At 48.5% G+C, this 24246-nt stretch overlaps 1 protein-coding gene across 4 annotated transcripts; it reads left to right on the top strand.

Moving 5' to 3' along the window:
• Positions 1 to 4890: 4890 nt before the first annotated feature.
• PCIF1 (PDX1 C-terminal inhibiting factor 1) lies at positions 4891 to 24116 on the top strand. 4 transcript variants are annotated; one of them, XM_034787017.1, is made up of 16 exons: positions 4891 to 4996; positions 8469 to 8607; positions 8842 to 8966; positions 9366 to 9503; positions 11443 to 11573; positions 11791 to 11945; positions 12877 to 13024; positions 13201 to 13284; positions 14684 to 14783; positions 15857 to 16019; positions 17178 to 17350; positions 18622 to 18708; positions 19207 to 19391; positions 21476 to 21569; positions 21800 to 21975; positions 23000 to 23255. In XM_034787017.1, the coding sequence occupies exons 2-16, from the start codon at positions 8484 to 8486 to the stop codon at positions 23253 to 23255; spliced, it is 2139 nt and encodes a 712-aa protein (XP_034642908.1). In that variant the 5' UTR covers positions 4891 to 4996; positions 8469 to 8483. The 4 variants fall into 4 exon arrangements, with proteins under 4 accessions (XP_034642908.1, XP_034642909.1, XP_034642910.1 ...); XM_034787018.1 differs by lacking the exon at positions 4891 to 4996 and adding an exon at positions 5329 to 5353; XM_034787019.1 differs by lacking the exon at positions 4891 to 4996 and adding an exon at positions 5334 to 5617 and having other exon boundaries at positions 23000 to 24116.
• The last annotated feature ends 130 nt before the right edge of the window (positions 24117 to 24246 follow it).

Below are 24246 nucleotides of genomic sequence, written 5' to 3'. Positions count from 1 at the left end.
CAGGTATTTAACAGTGAGGGGGATTAACCACCGGAACAAACTGTGACACTGGAAGACAAGGTGCCAGCTCAGGCCAAGGTCCCCATTCCTCAACTGAACCCTGACAGACACCTAGCTGGAGCCAGTCCGGCCCGCCTGGGTGTTAGTAATGTTAAAATAGGAAGTATAGGAACGTGTTGAGAGTTTAGTCTATTGAAGGCTGGGGCATTAATCTCACATGTAGCATCTGTATCCCATAGTGTAAGGTAATGCTTGAGCATTTGCATTGTAAGCCGTTGTAACTGTAACTCTCCAGGTAGGAGAGGGACAGGAACCAGTGTGAAATGCTGGTCTCCAATACGTGTTATGTCCTGCCCGACAGGGAAGGCCCAGCAACACCTAGGGTGACCAGACAGAAAGTGTGAAAAATCGGGATGGGTGGTAATAGGTGCCTATATAAGAGAAGGCCCCAAATATCGGGACTGTCCCTATAAAATCAGGACATCTGGTCACCCTAGCAACACCAGACCGACTGAAGTGGAATGTTAGAGAGGATACAGAGTTTGCTGTTTACTCTCCCCCGCCCCTCCCCCATAAATTCATCCGGAGCCCACCGCAGCAGGAGCTCTGGTAAATATTTTCAAACTCCCAGGAGCCCTGGCACCTCCCACAGGGTTTCAGCCTGCAGAAGGCCCCAGGGCTTGTGGCCTCAGCCCTGCAGTGCGTGCTGGGACTCAGGGCTTCAGCCCCAATGTGAGCCCCCCCCCACTCCCCCTATGGGGCTCCAGTAAATAATTGTTGAGAACTTAAGCCCCGCTTGCAAGTGAATTCCTCCCATCAACTGAGCTTGCAGTTCAAAGCAGAAGTGGAAAAGGGAATAAAAACCCCTGACAAGGAGGAACAGTATCTTTATGCTGCTTGGACTGTGGGGACAAGATTTCTAGGCATAAGCAAAAAATTCCCAGTGCTTTGCTTGGGTTAGCCCTAAAGGACATCTAGAGCTTGCTTATTGTAGAAGTTTCTGTTATTTTTGAAGCTTGAGATTTGTGAGTGTTTGCCTGCTTTAACCTTGTAAATATCTCCTATTTCCTTTTCCTAGTTAATAAATCTTTAGATAGGTTATTATAGTATTGACTACAAGCAATGTCTGTGGTGTGAGATCTAAAGTACAATTGACCTGGGTAAGTGACTGGTCCTTGAACCCAAATGTTGCTGTGATACTCAATGTAAGGGACCATGTCACAAAGGCAGGGTCCCCTGGGTGGCGAGACAGACCAGAGTGCCCACGGAGACGCTGTGATGCTCTGGTTAGGCTGTTACGGAGTTTGCACCTGATCGCTGGTTGGGAACAGTCTGCCCTGAGCTTAGTACTCACTCTTGAGCCTCTGCAGGACAGTTTGCCACAAACTACTAAGGGAAGTGCAGGATTCTCCACTTCCTGACACCTTCAGAGCCAGACTAGAGGCCTTTCTGGAAGATGCTTTAAGGTATGTCTACGCTGCATGCCCAGCTAGCATGGCTATAAATAAATGCTATAAATGCCAGTGTGAACAGTGAGGCTTAGCTTGGGCAAGTAGAGCACCCTACATGCTTGAACCCTGGTGTATACATCCCTACACGGCTCTCTGCACACCCACGCAGCACCTCTCATGGCTCCACTGCTAGTGTTGGCAGCATAGCATTCTGCTGCCAGAGCCTGACACCGTGGCAGGGACAGGCAGAGGGGGAGGCTCCGGTGGGTCCCTGCTGTGGAGTTTCTCACCACTGCATCCAGCCTCGTGTCCCACCCAGGCCAAGCCCCAGGGATGCACAAGTTCCCATGTGCCATGCAGGGGCGCAGGGATCAGGCTCCACGACCCAATGGGGCTTGCAACCTTCGACTCTACGAATCACTAGCCCAGAGGAGAACCCAGGAGTCCTGGGCAGTGCTTCTATATCGTGATGCCAACTTTTCCCAACCTAGCGCTAAAAATATCCTAAATCTGGTGAAAAATTCCCAGATAAAGTTTTTTATTTCAAAATGTGAAAAGAACGTAATATGTGTGTTTTTAATAACTATATAATATATATTATATCCAAATTCTTCTTATTCGTTCAAGATATTTCACATTTATTATAATTTTTATACAGATAGACGTGTTTTTAAATTTTAAACTTATAGAATTAGAATGAATGGAGATATCCCATCTCCTAGAACTGGAAGGGACCTTGAAAGGTCATCGAGTCCAGCCCCCTGCCTTCACTAGCAGGACCAAGTACTGATTTTGCCCCAGATCCCCAAGTAGCCTCTAAACTCACAACCCTGGGTTTAGCAGGTCAATGCTCAAACCACTGAGCTATCCCTCCCCCCATGTTACTTATACAGTAAATAAAATATTTAACACATGAGTAGGATTGAAATGATAGAAAACAATGTATTTTACACAAATTTCACTATTTTAAAAACAAAAGTATTAATAAGTACAGCATGTGCCCTACAGTGTACTGTACATCAAAGTTACTTTGAAAAAATAAAAAGTAAACATATGATTATAAAATAAGATAAAAAAGCAAACAGAACAAATAACACTCTTTTATATAATTTTCCTTATTATTATAATCTTTGAGTTTTATCCATTTTCTGACTCATGGTCTGAGTCATCACTAGGAACATCATTACCATCATTAATATTTTTACTAGTTTTATCACTATTATTTTGACTGTACATATTTTTACAATGTAAATACAAGTGCTTAATAGTAATTACAAAATTAAAACATTGATCTTGCTTTGCTTTCCAAGCTGACCTTATAACTACACTAGAATTGAGTGTTTTGGTTGTCATACAGTTTCTTGTTGTGGTTTTTATGTCAGTTACCATGGAAAAAAATCTTTCACATGCTGCATTTGAATGCGGTAAATGTGAAAACCTGTTTTAGCCAGTTCAGATATATTTGCAAACATGAATTGACCTGAATAATCTAAATTCATTAACTTTCAATTTTTCTACAAGTTCCTCAGTCTCAGTTTGCGCCAAAACATTGCTAATTATAGCAGTACATTTATCTTTCTTTAATGTTACAGCCTCAGCAATTTTGGAATCAGGGAAACATTTTTTAACTACTTCAGTCAAGTGTTCTACAGATTGAATACTGACATTATGTTTGGCAAAGTAACAGGCCATTCTAATCTCTGCATTTTTAACTTGCTCTTCAAATGTTTGTGCTTTTTTATTTTCACAATCTTGTTTATTAAACATATCATCAATTTTCTTTGTATTAGATACTGTCTCAACCTTTTGTTTATGTTTTTTACCATTAGCATGCTTATCTAACTCGCTAGTACAGGGATCGGCAACGTTTGGCATGCGGCTCGCCAGGGTAAGCACCCTAGCGGGCCGGGCCAGTTTATTTACCTGCTGACGCGGCAGGTTCGGCCGATTGCAGCCCCCACTCACCGTGGTTCGCCGTCCTGGGCCAATGGGGGTGGCGGGAAGCAGCGCGGGACGAGAGATGTGCTGGCTGCGGCTTCCCGCCGCCCCCATTGGCTCGTAGGTAAATAAACTGGCCCGGCCCGCTAGGGTGCTTACCCTGGCGAGCCGCGTGCCAAACGTTGCCGACCCCTGCACTAGTATCTGCCTGGATTTTTACATCACAACATTTGCAATAAGCTAAAAAACGATTGTTTTCTACTTTCTGCAGCCAGTCTTTGTATTTACCTTCTTGAAGCCACGAGTCTTGAAAGGCTTTTTTGAAAGTAGATGGCTTCTCTTCTGGTGGAAGTTCACCCCGAGTCCTCAATACGGGGGGGCTATCCCATTGTTTTCGTTTCGACGTGGACGGATCTTTGTCTACTCCTGCAGTCCTCTTCCTCTTCTCACCAGCCGTACTGGTCCCTTTAGTCATTTTTTATGTTAGATAAAAAATGGAAAGAGATCTCTGAAATAATGGAATGCGATAATTAGTATAATGTATATTTCAATTTATATTTAAATCAAAGAAGGGAACATATTATATATTATTACCCAACACAGTAGGCGAAGATATTTAATATTTGCCTGGAGGAAGGTGCTGTTTCAAATTTATGAACAGCCGAATGCTCTGGTCCACATTCCTTGTGCAACTGCAAGCACGAAATACAAAATTGTAGGGATATAATGACAGATCAAGAAACTGATAATCAGTAAGTATTGCAATATATTTCATTATTGGAAGAAACCTTACCTAGAAGATAAATTTGATAACCATCGTCTCATTACCTGCCAGCCAGCTGCCGCTGAGGTTGGCTTGTTGCGAGTGCATGTGCGCACTTGTCACTTCACTTGGGCCATCATGATATAGTACGTTGAAGCACCACCAATAGGAGAGCGGCACGGCCCGATTATGAAAATCACGTGCCAAATATTCACCAATTGAAGAACGTATTTGGGGGAAATTTAAAAGAAGTGCAAATATTTTACTTTTGATGAAAACGTCCCAGGATTGTTGAGATTTGGAAAGTCTTTTACTTTGTATGACATTTTCCCAGGATTATTTAGGTTTTGAATGAAAATTCCCAATTTCCCAAGTTGAAACATTTTACTCAAAAATTCCCAGAGTTTGGGAAATTTCCCAGGCTATAGAAGCACTGGTCCTGGGGACTAGCGCTCCGCCCCCAGCCGGCCTCCGTGCCTGGCCCCGCCCAGAAGGGAGGAGCCTCCCAGGAGTTCCAATAAGGCCACACTAAAGATGGCGCCAAGAAGGCAACAGGGAGCTGCTGGATTAGCGCATGCGTATTGTTGGCATCTGAAGCGCGAGTCTAGCTTCTACCCATGCGCATTGCCTGAGGCTGGGGCGTGGAGAAAGTCACGCCTGCGCAGTGTCTGAGTTCGACAGCGGCGCCTGCGCAGTACCCGGGGCGGGGCGGCCCAGCGGCTGCGCACTGGCTGCTCCGGGTCCCGACACAAGATGGCGGCGGAGGGGAGGGCGCGGCGGAGGCGGGACGGTAGCAGGAAGCGGAGCGCTCTCCGGTGCCCCCAGCCCCTGACCTCACACGCAGGTACCGGCCGCGCCCGGGTGGGCGGGGGCCGCGCCCCGGGAGATGAGGCGGGGCGGGGCCGCGCCGCCGGGAGGGGGATGTGAGGGACCCGCGCGGCTGAGGGGGAGGCGGCCCCGGGTCCTCGGCCGCCATCTTAGAGTCCTGCGCGCCCTGCCCCCGGCCGCCGCTGTCCGCGCGGGCCCCGGCGCGGGGCAGGGGCAGGGGCAGGGGCAGGGGCGGGCGGGCACTAACGCGGCCTGTTCTCGCCCCGTAGCGCCCGCCGCGGGCCAGGCGCGCCCCCGCCCGCTGTGAAGATGCGGCCGCAGCCCCGCGCAGCGCACGGCGTCGCTGGAGAGGCCCGCGACCCAACCCGCAATTGTAAGTAGCTCGGCGGCGCCCACGGAGCTGCGCGACCCCGGCCCGGCTGGACGCCGCCCGGCAGCGGGGAGCCGGGCCCTGCTGTTCCGCGTCTCCTGGCCGCCAAGGGACGGCGCCTCCGCGCGCGGGATCTCCAGCCTCCGCCTCCGGGTATCGCCGCCGCCGCCTCCGCCTGACGCCGCGCCGCCGGCGCGCACTGCCCCGGCTGTAACGGGCCCTTTCAGACTGTACGTTAGGCTCGTGTCATTTCTGTTTGATGTTCATGTGAGTTAACACAAGCGCATTCTTCTGCTTCTCGCCAATGACCTTCCCATGTGTTACCCATTAAAAACAACAACCAAATCATTAGTTTGTCAGTGTCGTTCTCAGTAGAAATAGCCCGGGGGCTAGGAGGTACACACTCTGGTATTGAGCAATGACAGTTCCATGGGCTGTGCGGCCAGACTGACACCCAAAAGCAGTGCAGGGATGAGTTGTGATGGTGTTCGACTTTCCCAGCCCCAGCGAGCAGCCCTGCCTTTGGGATGACAGGAAATATCTTCACAATTTCTCCCCCCTCTGCTGCTCATTCCTAATGGCTGCATCCCTCCTTCTGTCTGATTATAGAGCGAAACATGTAAAATCCCCTATTGATGAAGTGGAACAAATCATGCTCCTTCTGGCTGTACTCCCTTGCTGTGTGTCTTCTTCCACCTTACTGTACTCTGTTTTGGTAGTTACCACTTCCAGGTTATAAGTCTTTGGGGCAGGGACCAGATCTTATGTCTGTAAAGTACTGTACACAACACTGATAACATAACCAATATATAATGGTTATTTTGGATCCATTTTAAGTCCAAGCATTGGTGAGATACAGGCCAAAGTGCTCCTCCAAATATTCCCATCAGCATGGTCCACTGGAGAGAGAAGGGGACTGGGTATAAGGGACCTGGGTTTATAGTCTACTCAGCCACACTTTCTTCAGTGAGTTGGGAAGAATCACTCTCTCTGCTTCCATTTTCCTGTCTGTAAATGGAGATGGCACTTCATTTGTTAAGTACTTTAAACTCTCTGGATGAAAAGCATTAGCTAAATATTATATACGCCACATATCAAACCTCGCACCAACTTCTGTCATTTTATTGAACACTTTGTAGCCTGTAAGTAGCTGTAGCTTCTTGAAGTCCACACCTGGTTTATTTTGGGCCTTACCCCACTACATTTAAGTACAATGCACACAATCTGTAACCGAGGACACACCAGCAATCCGATTGAATAAGCATAGGCTTGGGTCTTTTACATCTTTTTCTAAAGAGGAAGGATTAAAAGCTTTTAGAAGTCAGCCAAGATGGGTGATTAATGTAATGGACGATGCAATGAAGCTTGTGAGGCCGGCGCCCTGTGAAACGCAGATTCCAGCTATGGGCTGGTGCATGAAAGTGACTTTAGCGCGGGGCTGAACTGTTGCTTTTTTCCTGCAAAATGATTGAGCCTTTTTGCAGCCTCTGCTCACTCCTGGTTAGGATGACTGTAGAGGTCACCCTGGGGTTAGAGTGGAGGAAACAGCACAGATATGCAAAATTAATAGAACTTCTCCACTTGCCGAAGGGTACAAATATTTGTATGTTGTGGTGCAGGCTAATAGGTGCTCTCGGATAATATACAGCCTTTCAGCTGTGGGCTTGTCTCTTGCCTGGCTCTGGAGAATCAAGACTTCTAGAAGACCTGCACACTTCCATTAACCCACTATATTGCCTTTACTGGGAGAAGGAAGGAGGGTGGTTCCCTCTTTGTGGCACCTCCCCCGCCAGGCATGCCTACCAATACACTTCAGTTCTGACCTGCACCACATTCTCCTTTTGTAGTTAGCACCACAGGCAGCCAGTGCTCATTCCTGATTCGTAGAACTTCCTTCTATTCCACTTCTGCTGAACGTACTGCCTGTTGTGAAATGTGCAGGAAGGGAGTAGACTGAGTGACCACCAGATTTATCACGTGACCCAGGATTTTAACATGGGTCTCTATAGATGAAAGATGAGAGCATGGCCACTTTGCACTATTATTTTATATTAGTGCCACTTAAATAAACTTCTTTAATTGCAAAGAGGTGCCACTGTCTTAGATACTGAACTGGGGGGGGGGGGGGGACAGAAGGGTGGTGAAATACAAAGGCACCTGCCCAGTTGGAGTTGGAAAAAGGGGGTAACTGCTGAAAACTCCTTAACATTCATCCCTTTTTCCTTGCTTCACTGTAGAGCCAGCATGTTTAGGTTTGATAGAGAAGCCATCTCTGATACTTGACCCAGGACAAGTGTTTTGATCGCTTCACAGGGAGGGTTGACTGAGAAGAGAAGAGCCTGTCTCTCCAACTGACAACATTTAATAATACTTACAGGATGCTTTAGCAGTATGACCTAATTAACCTCCACGTTCCCTTTTGTGGATAGAGATAGGAGTGTCACCCCCATTTTGCAGCTCAAGAAATTGAAGTACAGAGAGGTGCGGTAGCTTGTTCAAAGCCCTGGAGCAAGTCAGTGACAGGACCAAGGAGTTCTTGCCTCCCAGCCTGTGTTTGCTTGTGGATCTCACAGGTTGTCTTTCTAAGAGCACTGGAGTTATTTTATGTAGTACTTGAATGTTTAATAGATGCCTCAAGTTTAAAGCTAACAAAGTTTGTGTGTGTATGTATTGTTTTAAGCCAATGCTATCTTATAAAGATTACGGGAGCAGATGAGGGTGCACTCTGTTCCTGGTATGGTTGAGATGGGGGAGGGCTGCATATGTTCTCAGGTGAGAAGTGGTTTCTCTTCCAGGTAGGCCAGTAGGGTATCAGACACTTGACCTTTCTGATGAGGTCTAGTTGTAAGTTGTGTGTTTTTTAATGCTGCTAAGTGATTCCCCTCTTGTGTGTTGTTCAGAGTTAAAAGTTCCTATTAATCAGTGTGTAATTAGGTTAACAGCCATCTGTAACAGCTTTCTGCCATGGAGTCAGGTGCTCCCCACCCCGTTTCAAGCCCTCTGTTGTTGCTGATACAGGATTGTATTGCTAGAGCTAAGCTGTTGATCTGGCTCTGGGCACAGGGCCAGCCTTGCACAAATCATATTTTGATGTGCTGTTTGTGTATATTTTCTCTAGTGCATGTTCTGAGAAATGGCCAATGAGAATCACGGTAGCCCTGGGGAGGAAGCTTCTCTGATGAGTCACTCACCTGGTACCTCTAACCAGAACCAGCCCAGCTCCCCGAAACCCATCCGACTGGTGCAGGACCTGCCAGGTACTTGTTCTGCTGTTTAGGGGGTCAGGAATATGATTCTGGAGCCCTGTGGCAGCAGAGAGGGAGAGGAGAAAGTTTAGGGTAAGGAGCCTCTCGGAGCGGTAGAGGGGATTTTGGGATGATATTTCCCCCTTCCCACCCCAGTTTAGCATGTGCTGTGACAGTGATGGGGACTGGAGCAGCAGGGTTGCTGTCCAGGGCTGCTCTTGTGCTGATACTTTTCCTGTCTCCTAGATGAGCTGGTGCAGGCTGGCTGGGAGAAGTGCTGGAGCAAACGGGAGAATCGCCCTTACTACTTCAACCGTTTCACCAACCAGTCACTGTGGGAGATGCCTGTCCTGGGACAGCACGATGTCATTGTGAGTAACTGTTTGCCTCCGGTGGTCATAGTGATGCAGGGATGCCCTACTGGGATTTATATGGCACTCCTGTTGGAGTGGTATTATAGAGAGAGAGCTCCTCTTCTGAGGGTCTGCTCCTCTCTTGGGATGAAGGTGTCTGGTACTGGCAGGACACTGTGGGGAAGCAGCTTATCCTGCTACAGGTGTCTTATCTGGCTTTGGCTAGGCATTTCTCTTTTTGGGGTGGGGACACTGCTGGAATTACCTACTCTCTTCATGTGTCAACCTATAATGCCCCAGTTTCTCTCCACTTGAGAGATTGGGGCAATGAAATGGGGAAGACGAGAGCTTGTTCTCTCCAGTTGGAGTTGTGGAAGGCTTGTGAACTAATGATTCTTGTTGTAACTATCCTCTTAGTCGGATCCTCTGGGATTGAATGCTGCTCCAATGCCTGCGGAAGGAGGAGTGTTGGAAACCACTCCGGAGAGCAAGCCAAGGAAGAGGAGACTCTCTGAGGAAGTTCAGCCCAGTGGTAACAGCGTGAAGAAAGCTAAGGTGGGTCCTAGTTCTCTGTAAGGTGTCCTTAAGCACATCCAGGTTGGACTAAACACTAGAATTAATGTCAAATATAGTTTAAGATTAGACAGAAGGAGGGTGGCTACTAAAGAATTGGCCAGCAGATGACAGAGCTGAGTTTCTCATGGAAGCTCCTATAAGAACTGAAGATTCTGTGGCGACACATTTTGAATATTGAGGAAAAACCTGGGTTGCTGAGGGAAAAGGGAGTGGAACTGAGGCAGTCTGCACTGGGCTAAGGCTGCTGAATGCCTGGGGAGCAGAGAGACGCCTACAAAAGGGATTAAGGTGACAGGATGACTCCAAATTTCTGACTGTCTCATACTACAGATAATGTGTCTAAGTACAGTGCAGCAAGTGGGCAGAGCCTTGTGTATCAGCCTGCTGGGCCTGCGAGGGGCATGCTCAGGATCTGACTGATCACCATATGTGGCATTGGGAAGGAATTTTCCCTCTAGTCATGTTGGCAGTGATCTTGGGGAGAGGGAGGGGTAGTTCGCCTTTTTCTGAAACATGTGGGTGTGGGTCACTTGCCAGGATTATCTGGATATATCTCACTTAATCATTTCTATGCCATTGCAGAGGCCTGGGGCACTTGTGCCCCTAGTTCCCTCCTATTCTTTCCCCGTGCACAGAACAGTCTGGTCTCCTGTGGGCTGTGATACTTTAATTGAATTTTGGTTCCTGGGTTAGTGTGCGGGTGCTGACTGGTGTTGGTGGCCTGCGATGTACAGGTGGTCAGACTGGATGATCTGGTGGTTGTTTCTGGCCTTGCATGCTGTGCCTCTAAAGGGAAGGTTTCCTGTCAAACCAGCCTGAAAGTAACCACTCCTACCAAACCAGGAAGTCAACTGAAAGGTGCTTTCAGTAATGAAAGGCCAAAAATATCCGATTCCGTAGTGCACAGCAGATGGGAGGCTGTGTCCCAAGAGAGTGAGGCATTCGTTTGAGGGAGGTGATGAGGGCTGAAAAGCACAGGCCAAGGTGAGAGAGAGAGCACACAAATCTTGCTGCTGTTGATCAAAACTGCAGCAGCTGAATCTGGGAGCATTAGCAAGCACAAACCAGTTGGCAAAAAGAAGATTCTTCCTAGCTGTTGTTTTTGTGAGATGGTGACTGGACTGTGAAAGAGAACCTGTTAGGGAGGTGTCCTGGAGGACTTTACAGCCAAGATTCTGTGAGTGAACCTCTGTGAATTGCAACATTCTCTGAGGATTGAGTAAATGGGAGGACTAAGGATAGGAATACGATGGGAGGATAAGCTGAAGGTAAGCTTTGAGATCATTGTGTTCAAGTGAAAGATGTTCAGTTGTTGCTGATGTTAAGAGTTAACATTTCTGTTCAGAAGAGTTTTTTACAAAGTGGTGGTTGCGGCGCTGTGACAGGAAAAGATATTTAAGCCTCATTACCCTGAATTCCTAGAGTGGCACAGAGTAAGTAATCCTAAAGGAATGGCTGTACAAAGGCACTGTCTTCACTGTGTGTCCCTTCCTTCCATGTGTGAGACTTGTATTAGAAACAGAAATCAAGGGGGCCTGGAACTTGATCTCAAAGAGTCACCTGAACTGTTCAAGGTCAGAGGACAGCCCCAGTTACTGTCTAGTAACTCAGCCCCATGTCGCCTGGCACCCAAAGAACAGGAAAATCGGACTCAGACCTATGCCCAATAGTTATTGTACTTGTGGCGGTGAAGGAATTGTGTGTGCCTCTGTGCTGGGAAATGGGCTATGACTGAACAACGGGGTAATGTAGGTGCCCATATTTGTGTATGCCAGAGGCAACGTGAACATACTCTGTCTCTAGCCATCAGCTGGGCATCCTGAGTTCTGCACTGTTGAGGGAGTGATTTGGGGGATAATTGGCATGGTGCCCCAGTGCCTTATTTTCTAGGGTAATGACTGGCATTTCTCACTCTCAGGTGGATGTTCCAGCGACCCCTACTGCCCAGCCAGTCCCCAGTTCTCCCAGTATTCCAGGAACCCCTATTTTAAAGTTGTGTGGTATTACACCCGAAGATAAACAACAGGCAGCTCTTTTACGACCAACTGAGTGAGTTGTCTCCTCTTTGCTTCTGCTCTTTCCTTGTTACCAAGTTGGGGACAGCAGACTTCCCCCATGCCTGTGAAGGGGAACTTGGCAGGCTCCAGGTTGGGGAAGTCTGGGTGGTTCAGTCTTCTGACTGCTGGTACGTCCCAAGGTGACTTCTTTAAGGGGAGACAATTGGTTAAATATCTGACCATCCTGACGACCGTTCCTTCTGCCGCAGAGTATACTGGGACCTGGATATCCAAACAAATGCAGTGATTAAGCAGAGGGCACCCTCTGAAGTGCTGCCTCTGCACCCCGAGGTGGAGCTGCTTCGATCCCAGCTCATACTGAAGCTGCGGCAGCATTACCGGGAACTCTGCCAGCAGCGAGAGGGTAAATTCTTGTGTGTGTGTCTCTCTCTCTCTTTCCCCCTACCACTGCAGTGCCTTGCTTTCCTTCCTTCTGTCTCATCTTCATCTGCCCCTCTAGTCTGTCTCTCCTCTTCCCTGTTCTTTGCCTTCCTTAGGTGGCTCTCTAAAATTGTGTCAAAGAGCATAAGATTGTAGACTCCTCACGCAGAGCTTCATGCAGCAGGATGAGACCCTGATCCAAGCATCTGGGCAGTGCCATAATTAGGGCTCTACCAAATTCATGGTCCATTTTGGTCAATTTCATGGCCGTAGGATTTTAAAAATCAAAATTTCATGATTTCTGCTATTTAAATCTGAAATTTCAGTGCGTTGTAATTGTAGGAGTCCTGACCCAAAAAGGAGTTGTGGGGGCAGTCGCAAGGTTATTGTAGGGGGGTTGCAGTACTGCTACCCTTACTTCTGTGCTGCTGCTGGTGGCGGCGCTGCCTTCAGAGCTGGGCAGCACGAGAGCGGTGGCAGCTGGCCAGGAGCCCAGCTCTGAAGGCAGAAGTAAGGATGGCATGTTGTGATATTGCCACCCTTGCTTCTGCGCTGCTGCTGTTGGGGCACTGTTTTCAGAGCTGGGTGCCCGGCCAACAGCCGCCGCTCGCCAGCCACCCAGCTCTGAAAGCAGTGCAGAAGTAAGGGTGGCAATACCGCAACCCCACTAAAATAACCCTGCGGCACCCCCCACCACACCCTTTTGGGTCAGCTCCCCCAATTTGAGAAATGCTGGTCTCCCACGTGAAATCTGTATAGTATAGGGTAAAAGTACACAAAAGACTAGATTTCATTGGGGAAAGACCAGATTTGACAGTCCGTGACGCGTTTTTCATGGCTGTGAATTTGGTAGGGCCCTAACCATAATACTAATATTAAATAGTAATAAGCAAACTTTTTTTCTTTTCCTCTAGGGATTGACCCTCCACGGGAATCATTTAATCGCTGGATGTTGGAGCGGAAGGTAGTGGATAAAGGGACAGACCCTCTGTTACCAAGCAACTGTGAGCCAGTAGTCTCTCCTTCCATGTTCAGAGAAATCATGAATGACATTCCCATCAGGTACTGCTCAAGCAAAGTGCACCTGTGGGGTTTCTGTTCTTAGGGGATTTTTTACTGCTGAGTTTCACTTTCCCCAGTGGAGAAGCAGCAAGCTTGAGTGAAGGGCCCTGATGCTTCCTGCTTGGCGTGGTAACTGGGAGCTGACTGGGATACGTGTGTATTTGTATTTGTTTCAGATTATCCCGAATCAAGTTCCGTGAGGAAGCCAAGCGACTGCTATTCAAATATGCCGAGGCTGCGAAACGGCTTATTGAATCCAGGTTGGGATTGTCTCTTGCAGTTTGTATTATCAGCTTCTGAGAGCAGAGAATATTCTAAAGCCTTTCTAGAAGTGGCAGTTGCATCCCCACCTTGAATTCTTCTCAGTATTGGTCACCTCTTCTCAGTAAGAACGAAGCAGGACTAGAAAAGACCCCCAAGAAAGGCAATGAAAATGATCGGCAGCATCCTGTGGGGGAGCAGATCGGTAGGGCATGAGTTTGGGAAGATTTGTGCTATTGAGATCGTGAGAATCTGTGAAATGCCTGGCACAGAGAAGGCCAACCGGGTGCTGTGTATCCTTGTGATAAGACAAGAACAGTAGCACCTATGGTAGGAAATGGCAACCAATTTAAAATGGATAAAAGGTAATATTACACAGCGTGTGAATGCTCTGTGGAACTCTCCATTACAGGATAGTATTGCGACAAATAGGTCAATCCTTTATTTTTGCTAGGCTTTTTATTAATGAGGATAGTATGTGCACAAGTTAGGTTAAAAATGATAAGAGCTAAAGATACTTCAGGATCAGGAAGAAAGAACAAATTCCTGGCTGAGGTACAGAATGGCACAGTGAGATGCCATATTACTTTTCATTGAGAAGCATTGGTGGCTGAAGCAAGGCAGAGCCCTGCCCCAAGGAGCTCAAAATTTAAACCCTATACAGATAGTCCAGTCCAGACATGGTAGAACAGTGGTCCCCAGTCTTTTTCGTCTGGCGGGTGCCAGATGAGCCACGGAGGACCGTGGCGGCGGATGAGCATCCGCTGAAATGCCGCTGACAAGCGGCAACATCAATAGGCGTCGCTGCCGAAATGCCACCAAGAAGCAGCGTCATCTAGAGGCATCATCGCCGAAATGCCGCCGAAAATCGGCGGCATTTCGGCGGTGACACCTCTGGATGACACTGCTCAGCGGCATTTCGGCGGATGCTTGTCCGTCGGCCAGTATGCTGGTGCTCTTAGATGCCCCAGCAGGTGCCATGGGGCCTGCGGGCACCGCGTTGGGGACCCCTGTGGTAGAAGGTTGCAGCTTCCATTGATTCAGTTTTAGTTTTAGTTCATTGGGGAGTGGAGGATTTTATGCCTTCCCTTGAAGCTTCCAGTAGTGGACACCTTTGGAGGTGAAAGGACTATTAGTCAGTTAGGACAATTCCTTTACCTCCAATTCCTGTTGCAGAGAGGAGAGCAGCCATCTACATTGTCTTGGAGACAGCATGGCAGGTCCTGATCAGGCAGGCATCTGAGAAACTGCCCACAGGAATCCTGGATGGCAGTGAGAGGGCACTGCATTGTGGAAGACACGGCTGCCACATTTCCCCCACTGATAGGGGGGCCTGTGTTGGGAAGGGACATGTCACAGCAGCTGTGGGGTAAATTCCTATTTCCCCATTGTGTGCAGGAGTGCGTCACCAGACAGTAGGAAAGTTGTGAAATGGAATGTGGAGGACACCTTCAGCTGGCTGCGACGGGACCATTCAGCCTCTAAGGAGGACTACATGGTCAGTATCCCCTTTCCAGCTCGGTACAGCTGAATGCACTGAATTGAAGAAAAGGTAGAGGGCAAGGAAAAGCCCCTCGTTGGATAGTTTGTGGTTGTCTTCTCACTTACAGCTGCTTTGTGAGATAGAAGTGTTACCTGCACAAAATTCTCTGTTACTCACATTCTCTAGGGGCACTCACCCTTACCCTGTTCCTAGGGCTCTGGTGTAACCCTGCAGTCTGTGGGTTTGCAGGGTCTTTTACCAGTGAAAGAGCCTTACACGGTAATATCCTGCTTAACCTCTATTTATTAACAGTCACCAAAATAGAATGCACATGCTATGCAGACAGTGCTCACCACTCCCAATAAGGCAGATGATGGCCAGTCAGGATCAGGCCATCTAGGGGACTCCAGCTTCTGCACGGTGTGGTGGTTGGCAGCGTGTTGAGGTCTGGCAGCTGATCTTGGGACTGTGTCCCGGAGTTGCTCATTTTACTAGAATATTACTAAACAATTTTCTAACCAATCCTAACATATCAAAGAACTAGACAGAGACCATACAGATTAAACCAGAGAAATAGGGGCCAAAAGGCAAAACAATAAAGTATAGATTTTACAATCACAACTGTTAAGTGATTTCTTGCCCGACGCCATCAAACCAAGTTTTCTGTAACATCTGAAGCTCTGTTTCTGTATCTGGTGATGGTGGCGCTATTAGGACAGGAGCCTTCTTAGCAGCCCGGTATTACATTGATTTGATGCCATTTAGATGGAATGTGAGGATGTGACTTTCTGCTTCTTGGCTAATGTCTGCTGCTCTCCTAATATGGCTGCAGACAAAGGCCTTGTCCGTACAGAGGAGAGAGCCTTGGGGGGGAGGGGGGGAAGGAGCGTAACCCCGAGAGAGAGTGGACCCCCGGGAGAAGGGCTGTCGCAGTGAAAGGGGCACCCCCACACACCGCACGGGGCCAAGAATGGGTACGATCTGTGAGTCTGAGACACCTTGTTAGAAGCCCGTGTGAATTTGGTGAAAGGCTGGTGGAGAGGTGGTGATTGTGGTGTGTAAGGGCCTCTCTCTCTCTGACCCTGCAGGACCGCCTAGAGCACTTACGTAAGCAATGTGGGCCCCATGTGTCTGCGGCAGCCAAGGACTCTGTTGAAGGCATCTGCAGTAAGATTTACCACATATCGCTCGAGTATGTCAAGCGGATCCGGGAAAAGCATCTTGCCATCCTCAAGGAGCACAATATATCTGGTAGGCAGCAAGCTCTGAAGAGGCACAGTACAGTGCAGCACATGACAACAGAATGATGGAATGCAACCTAGCCTGTCCTAGTCAAATGCAACTTGTTGTAGTGCGGGGCGGTGTGCTTTTTGAATCCTAGGGGCCATGTTTGATTAGGGTAGACCTGGTGGGTCCAGTGGTAGCTCAAGTGACAATAGCACAGTAGGAGAGCATTGTCTGGTTCTCCTTCCTTCCCCACCACCTTCCACCTGCATCTTGAAGACTAGATGGCCAGTATCCTCTAATGCCTCCCAGATGTCTGCTTCCCGCCCCACCATTTCTCCATCCCCTCCTCCTGGTCCCTACTTCCTCCCTTACAAACCTGCTATCTTATTTCTGTTAGGCTATGTCGACACTAGTGATCTTACAAGCGGCACAGCTGTACCGCTGCAGATGCACTGCTGTGGGGTCTCCCATGTAGCCGTTCTATGCCGACGGGATAATTAAACTACTCCCAATGAGTGACAGTAGCGATGCTGGCGGGACATGCTCTCCTGCCAAGTCACTCGGGTATGGGGTTTGTTTTTGTTTTTTTTCCCCACCCCTGAGCAATAATTTTTTTGCTGACATAAGTGTTAGTGTAGACATGGCCTTAGACTCCAGTTTACAATCTTCCCTGGGCCCCACAGCAAATTAAGCAGCTGTTGCTGATCTGCGTAGACATCAGCAGGGGGCAATAGAGAGATTCTTCTTGCAGCACCAGCCTGGGGGCCTTGATTTTCCTCTTAATCTGGCTTGTCTAGTGTTCCAGTTTACATCAAAAGCCATAGCTTTGTGTCTATGGATGCCCAGAACATTCCCTGAAATCTTGGGATTGATTGGCTACAGTGTCTAGAGTTATTGTGTTACAGCCAGAGGAGTGCCATTGAGGTGAGTGTAGGGACTTGCTTCACTTGGCCAACAAGTATTTAAAGTAAGCTGCAGGTTCAGCTCTTAACTGGGTGCCTGAGTGGACTGCCTGGTTGACCTGTGATGTGGCCACCCCAGTCCTGTCTCCTTATGTGTTTGGAGTGGGGCCTACTGCCGTCGCTCCAGACCCATCACTCCTGTCTTTGGGGTGGAGGTGGGGCCTGTCTCCTTAGTGTGCTTGGGTTCTAATGTGACTGTCTTTCTCTGTCTCCCATATAGCCGAAGTAGAAGCACCAGAGGTCCAGGACCGGCTTGTATACTGTTACCCAGTGAGACTGGCCATCCCTTCCCCACCAGTCCCCAATGTCGAAATGCACGTGGAGAACAATGTGGCATGTGTTCGGTACAAGGGGGAGATGGTGAAAGTGAGCCGCAACTACTTCAGCAAGCTGGTAAGGGCTGTACTTCAGTCCTGCTGAGCAAGAGAAACACTCACCCTTGTGAATTGCCTTTTAATGGGAGCGGTCTGCCTTCTCCTTGCCGTCTGAGAGGGACTCTGAAACAGCATGGTCTCTTTCCACACTGCCAGGGGAATTCTGCCCAGTGGTGGTTGCTTGACTTTGAGAGAGAGTTTGAGAATTCAGAGATCCAGCGGGAAGTGGGGGGAAGAATGTAGAGGCCAGAGCAGGCCTCAGTGTATGACAAGGAACTACACAAACAATGAAATATTTATGGACTGGCCTATGGGCTCCGAATGCCGAAGGGTCTAAGTGAAAACTGATCATTGCCTGCTGTTACCCAGCCCTTCAGTATTAGGCCACTCGTTAAAAGGCCATCCATTAAAACTTAGAGTGCAGGGTATTTAGAGCCAATAAAAGGCAGCAATTCCTCCATGTGTAGGCATCCTGTGAAACACGTGTCATTACTGGTCACCGAGTGAAGGACCATGGCTAGGTCATTTTATGACCACTAACATGGAATAATGCAAACTAAAATCACAAGTTCACCCGTTTCAGGGTGTTAGCTGATCAGTGGTGGGTCAGAAAGGAATCGCCCTCCCCATATGAGCAACTTTGCTCAGTTGGCCGGGTGCCTCATTAGCTTTTTGCCTTTGAAGCATGAGCTATGGGCTGCCTGTGCTGGACTCGACGGGCCAGTGGTCTGATTAGAGATGATCGGCCTGCACAAATGTATAATGAGGGACAGTCCATGCCCTGAGGGAGAAAAGAACCTGGAGTGGGGCCAGTTCATGTTTGTTCATGTGCCTAGCGCAGTGGGCCCCTGACCTGGCAGAAGCCTCTAGCTGCTACTGCAACAGGAGTGTTAAATAATAATACCTGCTGAAGTCAGGATAGCTCCTACTGTCTGTGGGGAGGCTTATCTGAAGAGTGGTGTTAATAGGCCCCCAGGGTCCTGATTTGTATCACATGCCCACCCCACAGCAAGCCCCACTTTGGATGTGGGGTCCGTGGTGAAAAGTAAGTTCCCTCTAGTGGCTAGCCTGCAGTGTGCCACATTAAAAGTTGGAGTTCCTGAAAAATGCTACGAAGCTCTCTAACATCTCTACCTCTCCCATCACCTCAGTGTCTGCTTCGCTCAATGGATGGGATTGTACTAGCATCCACCATCTCTGATTCCTTATAACTTCAGTCAGCATCCTGTGGCTCTCTAACTCTCCTGCTTCCTTTACTGCTAGTTTTAATGACCTGGGTTTCTCTTCCAGTGGCTTCTCTATCGGTACAGTTGCATTGACGACTCTGGCTGTGAGAGGTTTCTGCCCAGGGTTTGGTGCCTTCTCCGTAGATATCAGGTACTGGTTCCTTCTCAGCTTTTGGGCAGCAGGCAGCTCTGGTGGAATTGTAATACTGACACTGTGAGCAGTGCTCTGGGAGACCCAGCAGAAAACTATGAACAATCGATCCAGAAGTGGAGCAGAGTTGGGCTAAAACAGTGTTTTCTCCGAGATTTTAGGGTAGGGTGCTACGCTGGGGAACAATCACGTTGTCTTGACATTAGCCCTCAAGCTTGGAGAAGTGCACACATTTACCAAATGAACCTGAGTTCCAGGTGAGGGGAGCTTCCTAGGAAGGAATGTGTGGTGATTGGTGATGTGTGATGGTGGGGCCCAGTTGGACGAAGTGTCTAGAGGGCAGTCTTGACTGGAGACTTGAGAGTGTGGGGCAAAGAAGGGGTGCTGTCAGCCTGGTGGAATGGGGTATGTGGCCCTGGGTCAGAGTGCAGTGAGAGGGAAGCAGTGGTGGCGCTCAGATCTTATGGGAATCACTCACAGAGGGTTTGCTCTCCTCAGATGATGTTTGGTGTTGGTCTGTATGAAGGAACTGGCCTGCAGGGGGCACTCCCGGTGCATGTCTTTGAAGCCCTCCACAAGCTCTTTGGAGTGAGTTTTGAATGCTTTGCCTCGCCCCTGAACTGCTATTTTAAACAGTACTGTTCGGCCTTCCTGGACACAGATGGGTATTTTGGATCCAGGGGGTGAGTCTTGCATTCTGTTGCCCTTGCCATATGTATACCTATGTGCGTGCATTTTTGGCTGGGGTGGGAACTCTATCCTGAACTTAAATTCTCATTGATGACAACTAATAACTGATGACATCAAAAAGGCTGAGTTGTTCATTGCTATTTTGCTTCAGTCGTCACTTAAAAAGATTAGTGGTGACCAGATATTCAAATAGTTAATATGGACAGCAAGAGGGAAAGGACACAAGCCAAAATATGGAAAGAAAAGGCTAAAGAATCTGAAGCAATCTCAGAACTTTTAGCAGTTATCTTTGAGAACTCATGGAGGACAAGTGAGGTATCACAGGACTAGAAAAGGGCAAACATTGAACCTATCTTTAAAAAGGAGAACAAAGAGGACCTGGGAAACAGTGGATTGCTTTCAATTTGATTAATAGTGTCAAAATTAGGCTATTAGAAGATAATAGCAAATATATAGGAATAGCTAGGATAGATTTGTCAAGAACAAATCATGTCAAACCAACCTAATTTCCTTCTTTGGCAGGATTACTGGCCTACTGGTTGTGGGTCGTGATATATGTTGATTTTTAGTAAGGCTTTTGGCACGGCCCCACATGACATTCTTATAAGCAAACCAGGGAAATGTGGTCTAGAGATGGAATTACTATAAGGTGGGTGCACAGCTGGTTGAAGGACTGTACTCAGAGCAGTTATCAATGGTTCGCTGTCAAACTGGGAGGATGTATCTAGTGAGTTCCCACAGGATTCAATCCTGGGTCTGGTACTAGTCAATATTTTCATTAATGACTTGGATAATGGAATGGAGATGTGCTTATAAAATTTGGGGATGACTCTAAGATGGGAGGGGTGGCAAGCACTTTGGATGGCCAGGATTAGAATTCAAAATTAGCTTGATAAATTGGAGAATTGATCTGAATTCAGCAACATGAAATTCAGTAAAAACAAGTGCAAAGTACTTCTTTTAGGAAGGAAAAATCAAATGCACGGCTGCAAACTGGGGAATAACTGGCTAGCTGGTAGTACTGCTGAAAAGGTTCTGGAGGTTCTAGTGGATCACAGATTGAATGAGAATCAGGAATGTGATGCAGTTGTGAAAAAGGCTAATATCCTTCTGGGGCGTATTAACAGGTGTGTCGTATGTAAGACATAGGAGGTAATTGTCCCGCTCTGCTCAACACTGGTGAGGGCTCAACTGGAGTCCTGTCCCCAGTTCTGGGCACCGCACTTTAGGAAAGATGTGGGCAAATTTAAGAGAGTCCAGAGGCAAGCAACAAAAATGATAAAAGGTTTTAGAAATCCTGTTGTATGATGAACGGTTAAAAAAAAAACTGGGCCTGTTTAGTCTTGAGAACAAACAACTGAGGGGGGACTTTTTAGAACAGCCCTTTACAGATGTGAATAATGTTATAGACGATGCTGACCAATTGTTCCCCATGTCCACTGGAGCATGGACAGGAAGTATCTGCAGCCATGGAGAGTTAGGTTAGATACTTGGAAAAACGCTCTAATTCGAAGTGTAGTTAAACTCTGGAATTGGCTTCCAAGGGAGGTTGTCGAATCCACATAACTGGAGGTTTTTAAGAACAGGTTTGACAAACACCTGTCAGGGATGGTCTAGGTTTACTTGGTCCTGCCTCAGTACAGGGGGCTGGATTTGATGACTTTTTGGGGTCCCTTCCAGGCCTACATTTCTGTGATTTACTCCAGGCCTGGTTGTGAGGGTATATGGGCATGGATTGGCTATGAAATGAACAGGACTGTGTTGCAGGCCCTGGGTTTGGCTTGTTCATTAGGTCTGTGGATATATGCCCCTCTCGTTCTGAAGGAAGAGGGAGCCTCAAACAAGAGATTGAAAATAGTGAACATGGAGCCAAGGAATGTTGGCCTACAGGTTCCCAGGTGAAGTGTCTCTCCTTGGTGACCGTTTGTGCCACAGGGGAAGTAAATGTGGCAGGCCCTGCCCTGCTAGGAAGTCAGGTTGCATGTGGCTGCCCTTTCACAGATGCTGATGGTTTCTAAGATGTTTGAATTAACAGTTGGTCCTCCCTAACTGGGATCTTTTCCCTTGTTCCCTTCAGCCCATTCCTGGATTTCATCCCCATAAGTGGCTCTTTTGAGGCAAATCCTCCATTCTGTGAGGAACTGATGGATGCCATGGTCTCTCACTTTGAGGTACGTTCACTTATCCCTGTCACTGTGCTTGGACTGGGACAGTCCTCTCTCTCCCCTCTGCTGCTATCCCGCATCCCCATGGCAGGGTTACAGATCAGCAGGTCACTGAGGACTGGGGCAGCTCTTATGCTGGTCTCAGAGAAGGGTGCGTTTCCTTCTCACAGAGCCTGTCGTGCTTGTCGTTACTTGATCAAAAATAAGAATCTTCTTTCCTTTTCCTTGTGGATTAGAAACTGCTGGAGAGCTCCAATGAGCCCCTCTCCTTCATTGTCTTCATCCCTGAGTGGAGGGACCCTCCGACACCAGCCCTGACCCGCATGGAGCAGAGCAAGTTCAAGCGGCACCAGCTCATCCTGCCAGCCTTTGATCACGAATACCGCAGCGGGTCTCAGCATATCTGCAAAAAGTAGGTCTTTCTCGCAAGTCTGGGTTGGGATGCTCTTGAGATGTACTGCATTTTAGAGAGGCCCTTGGCAGGAATCCCCTTCTCCGAGGTGACATTGGTTAGGGGTATGGAACAGGCTAAGAAAAAAGCAAAGTGATGTATCCAAAATGAACCTCGAGCACATCTCAGATTGGGCTCAACAGACAGTATCAAGGCTCACCGTATTTGTGTATATTTCTCTACTATTAAAAATGGACGTCAGCCTCTCCCTCAGGGACATGTCTCTGACCTGTGTATGTCAGATCGTACTGTGGAGAAGCGCCATGTGCCACTCGCCAGCATACAGTCTGAGGTGCGGCTGGCTGAGCAGAGTAACTTTCTGGGCTTGTCAAGGTCCTGTGGCCTCTGCCATTCAGTAGCAGTTAAAAAGAAGCAGAAGCTTGGGCCAGTTTTCACCATTGGCGTCTGTACGGCAGGCTAACAGCTTGCTTGGTGGGCAGCAAGTTGGTTGGCCCAGGATGTCTGACAACATGATTTTTCGTAGCTGGGATGGTAGGAATTCCCAGCTGTGTATGTTGGAGTAGGAGCTGCGCTGCAAGATCTGTACAGTGTTCCCTCTTCTCTAACTTGTTGAGCTTCTTGCAATCTTCCTGTTCCTCAGGAGCTAATGGTACTGCAGGATGTAGTTAGCCAGAGCAGCCCTTGTAGTGTCCATGGGAAGTAACACACACTGATTCTCTGAGGTTCTCCTTTGGAAGCCTCTTGACCCCATGTGGGCACCACAGAGCTCGCAGTGGGGTCCTAGCTATAGAGCTGTATTGGCACGTCAGGACAGATACCTCCCAAGTGAGGGGCTGTGTGCTGCCTCTTTGAATTTTAACTCACCGGTATGGCTTTCTTTTAAGAGAGAATGGCTGTTCCTCAGTACGACACAAGGGAAGGGAGATGGGGAGGACATTAGTGTGGGAGGATCCAGGTGCAGCTGAGCGACTGGTTGGACAGGCCCATGAAGCGAGAACTGAGCACCTGTCGTCTTCCCTTGCAGAGAGGAGATGTACTACAAAGCCGTGCACAACACTGCTATCATCTTCCTACAAAACAACGCAGGCTTCACCAAGTGGGAGCCCACGCCAGAGCGGCTGCAGGAGCTCGTCACCGCCTATAAGCACTCGGGACGGACCCTCAGTTCCACGGGTTCCTCCTCCACCTCCTCTTCCTCCTCCACCTCTTCCTCGACAGCAGAGAAAGATCGGGAGACGGGCGGAGAGCAAAGCACCAGCCGGGAGACCAATGCCAATTAATCTGCAGAGAGCAGTGTGTGGGGACAGACAGCAGGGGGCGAAGGTAACAGTGCTCCAGAGGAGGGGAGGTTTGATGTGGCAGGTGGAGAGACTGCTGGCTGTGTAGTGCCAGGCCTGGGGGACTCTCTTCAGGCAGCTCCACACTGCTTGCTTTCCTCTGTAAACCTGCAAGGCCACTTTCCTCACCAGAGTGGAGGGAGATTCCCTCGCCTTATGCTCCGTGGGAAGAAGATCGGCTGCTGCCCTAAACGAGGGGCAAAGAAGCCAAACGTCGCAGTCATAGGAAGAGTCTGCAGCCCCTTCAAACACTAACGCTCTGAGGAAGCGGCAGTTGGAGCTGGGACGGATGAAGGACGGACGGACGGACTGACTGACAGACAGAGCTGTGGCCTAGAAGGTCCCTGGCAGCTGGCTGAAGCCTGTCGTTTCCAAGAGAAAAGCCGGCAGGGGCCAGAGGCTCTTCCTGCTGGCCGGGCACATAACCCAGCTCCGTGTTCACCGTGTAAATAGTTCTGTCCGTGGCGACCAGGCTCCCTGCAGGGTTTGTTTCCGTAGCGTCCATGTTTCCTTTCCACATGTGCGAGTTCCGTGTTTGCCGAAGCTGTTTACCATATACAAGAAAAGCAGAGAAAAGGAATTTCTTTTTGTGTGTAAAAACGTCTTTGCAGCTGTTTTGTAGTCGTTGTGGTTTTTACCCAGAGCCCACTGGGCTTTATTTAACCTCCTTGGGTTTTGTTTTTTAAGGATTAATTTAACACCGCTAACCGTTTTATTACTTTTATCAAAGAAAGCAAAGGAAAGTCTATTTTTGATTTTTGTTTCCTAGTTCTTAGGGACATTAAAAACCAGCATTACAGCTCCCCTTGGTGTCGGTGCTATTCCTCATCTGGGGGGCTGGGGACTGTCTGTGGGAGGCAGGGCCTGCCCTGCCCGCCCGCCCTCAGATTCACCCTCTTCTGCTCTCTCCTGCTGTGCCCCTGAGCTCGCTGAC

Source organism: Trachemys scripta, chromosome 12 (genome assembly GCF_013100865.1).
Source record: "Trachemys scripta elegans isolate TJP31775 chromosome 12, CAS_Tse_1.0, whole genome shotgun sequence".
In the NCBI taxonomy this organism is placed as follows: Eukaryota; Metazoa; Chordata; order Testudines; family Emydidae; genus Trachemys; species Trachemys scripta.
Note: the sequence above shows the minus strand (reverse complement) of the source record. Positions and strands in the feature narration are given on the sequence as shown.